The sequence below is a fragment of the Zootoca vivipara genome, chromosome 7, assembly GCF_965207765.1.
Source record: "Zootoca vivipara chromosome 7, rZooViv2.hap1.1, whole genome shotgun sequence".
Taxonomy (NCBI): Eukaryota; Metazoa; Chordata; class Lepidosauria; order Squamata; family Lacertidae; genus Zootoca; species Zootoca vivipara.
Genome location: NC_142590.1, coordinates 92,051,151 through 92,053,857, shown reverse-complemented (window position 1 = coordinate 92,053,857; position 2,707 = coordinate 92,051,151). Strand labels below are relative to the sequence as shown.

The 2,707-nt window shown below is 61.4% G+C and overlaps 1 protein-coding gene across 1 annotated transcript; it reads left to right on the top strand.

The window, feature by feature from the left end:
- Window positions 1-1,076: 1,076 nt before the first annotated feature.
- On the top strand, window positions 1,077-2,170 carry SOX12 (SRY-box transcription factor 12). Its single transcript, XM_035123490.2, has one exon. The coding sequence runs from the start codon at window positions 1,139-1,141 to the stop codon at window positions 2,114-2,116; it is 978 nt and encodes a 325-aa protein (XP_034979381.1). The 5' UTR covers window positions 1,077-1,138; the 3' UTR covers window positions 2,117-2,170.
- Window positions 2,171-2,707: the final 537 nt, after the last annotated feature.

Below are 2,707 nucleotides of genomic sequence, written 5' to 3'. Positions count from 1 at the left end.
TCTCCTTTCCCTGCAGAAAACAACAACAAACAAACCAGGTTTGCCTGTGAACTTGACGGGAAGAGAAAGCCAGACAGTGGCACCGGAAAGGTCTGGCGATTAAATCCCCTGCCTTGGGTCAATCCTGGGGGGGGGGGGCGAGGAAGCAGAGAGAGCGTTGGTGCGTTGGGGGGTCCCATCTCAGATAACAGATATGCTTTGGGTGGGCTGGGGGCGGCAGTCTGTGCTTAGGATGGTGGCGGAGGAGAGAAAGTTTTTGACATTCTCTCCAGCAACTCCTGTCCCGTTGCTCCCCTATTGGGGGATGCAAATGCTCCATTCCTGCCCCGCAACCAATGACGTCCCTGGGTGGGCGGTGCCTCCCATTGACAGAATGAGCACCTGGGTGTTTACTCTGAGCGAGCAATGTGTGTGCAGCAGCAGCCCCTAGACTGTGCAGGAGGGGAGGGGCGCGTCTGGGAGGGGGGAAGAGGAGGAGGAAGAGGAGGAGGGGGCTGTCGGCGGGGATGGGCTATAAGAGAAGGCAGCCGAGAGGAGCCAGCGAGAGGGGTGGGCGTGAGCTGGCTGGCTTGGGAGAGAGAGAGAGAGGCGTGGAGGGCACCCGAGGGGCAAAAGACCGACCCTCTGCCGTTCCCTTCGTTCCTTCGTTCTCAGGTCTTGCCCTGAAAGCTCAGCGGCCGAGCGGAGAAGGAGTGACTCTTTTTCATCTCCCCGAGCAATGCAGCACCCGGAGGGCTCCCTTGCCTGAAGCTGACGCCCACCCACCCCTTTCAGCCCTCCAGCCGGCTTTTCTTGCCAAAGAGCACCCCTCTCTCCCTCTCTTTCTTTCTTTCTCTCCCCCGCCGGCCCGGCTCCCTTTGCCGCTCGTCTGGCGCCTGCGGAAGGCACGGCACTTGCCCAGCCGAGGTGCCACAACCACTTCTGTCAATTTGCCAGCCAGCTGCTTCAGCGACTGAGTTAAAAGGGGGGCGTGGACGCCCGGGCAGAGCTCGCCGGCAGCCAGGGTGGGTGTGGGGGAAGAGAGAGAGAGAAGCTCTCCCACCCAGACAAGCGAGCAGCAGATCCACCCACCCCTTGCCGGATGATGAGAAAATAACCCGGGGCTCAGCGCCTGGAACGTGGAAGACGAGGAGGCAGGATGGTCCAGCAGAGGAGCGTGCGGAGCCGGGGGTCGGAGGGCAAGCGGGAGGTGTGCCCCAAGGATGCCCTGCTTCTGAAGGATGCCAAAGGGGAGCCGGGCTGGTGCAAGACTCCCAGCGGGCACATCAAACGCCCCATGAACGCCTTCATGGTGTGGTCCCAGAACGAGCGGCGGAAAATCATGGACCAGTGGCCGGACATGCACAATGCCGAGATCTCCAAGCGCCTCGGCCGGCGCTGGCAGCTCCTGCAGGACTCTGAGAAGATCCCCTTTGTCAGGGAGGCAGAGCGGCTACGACTGAAGCACATGGCTGACTACCCAGACTACAAGTACCGGCCCAGGAAGAAGGGCAAGGTGGGCACCGCTAAGTCCCGCCCCAGGGTCCCGGTCAAGATCAAGCCCTCCGTCCTCGGGAGGGTGGCGTCCAGCAGAAGGCAGCCCCCAAAGCAGGGTGGCAGCGGCAGCCAGGAGGGACGCTCGACGCCCGAGCTGGACGACGACCCGCTGGAAGCGCGGCTGATGGAGGCGCCTTTTGACGACGGCCCCAAAACTCCCAGCAAAGAGTTCTGGCACGTGCTGCCGGCGAGCGGCGAGAAAGGAGCGTGGGTGGGCAGTTCTGGCGACCCAAAGGACCACGAGGTTGCTGCTGCCGCTGCTGCCACCAAGCCCTTTTTGGACGAGGCCAGGTCCTCGGAGATCCCTTCCCCAGCCTCCACCCGGTCTCCACCGTCTTCCTTCGCCTCGTCGGACGAAGAGTTTGAAGAAGAGCTCTTGAGCTTCCTGCCCGCCCGAGCCCAGCCGAACACGCCCTGCGGGACGCCGGACTGGTCCGCCTTCGACAAAGACCTGGACCTCTTCCCCCTGGGTGCCACGTCTCACTTTGAGTTCCCGGATTATTGCACCCCGGAGGTGACTGAGATGATAGCTGGGGACTGGCTGATGTCCAGCATCTCAGACTTGGTCTTCACGTACTGAATCCCCAGCCAGGTAAACAAACTCTCACTTCTCCGCAATCAGGTTGTCTCAAAAAAGAAAAAAGAAACCCAGCTGTTTACATGCAGGAATCAGGTATCTCCATTTTCTTGCCTTGGCTGCATTCAAAGGCGAGCTCTCCATCAGCCCATCCCCCGCTCGGCACACACCCACTTTGCCGGCATCCTCCGGCTTGGCAGGGCTGGCATGCCGGGGCTGGGCTCCTCATCTCCTCTCGCCCCCCACGAGCCACGGAGGGATCCGGGCTCGATGCAGTGTCTATTTACCCATGAAATTTGACTGTCTAATCAGGTTTTCCCCCCATTGCAAGCCTCTCCAGCCGTCTCTCCCCCCCCCCCGCCTCTTCCTCCTCACAGCTGCTTCCCAGCTCCTCCGCCATCCAAGGCGGAGGTTCCCCCCCCTCCATCTCAGCTTCCACACCGATCCGTTCCTCTCCCCTTCCTCTGCTTGCCCACGCTCCTTCCTTTAGTCTCCTGCTCCTCTTGCAGCTTCCAATTCTCCACTTTGATTTCCGTGCCATTTCAGCGCTTGTCTTGTGTTGGGCAGACGGGGGGTGGGGGTGGGGGTGTATTC

Excerpts from the sequence above, each read along its gene's own strand:
- SOX12 (XM_035123490.2), top strand. The coding sequence starts at position 1,139 with ATGGTCCAGCAGAGGAGCGTGCGGAGCCGGGGGTCGGAGGGCAAGCGG.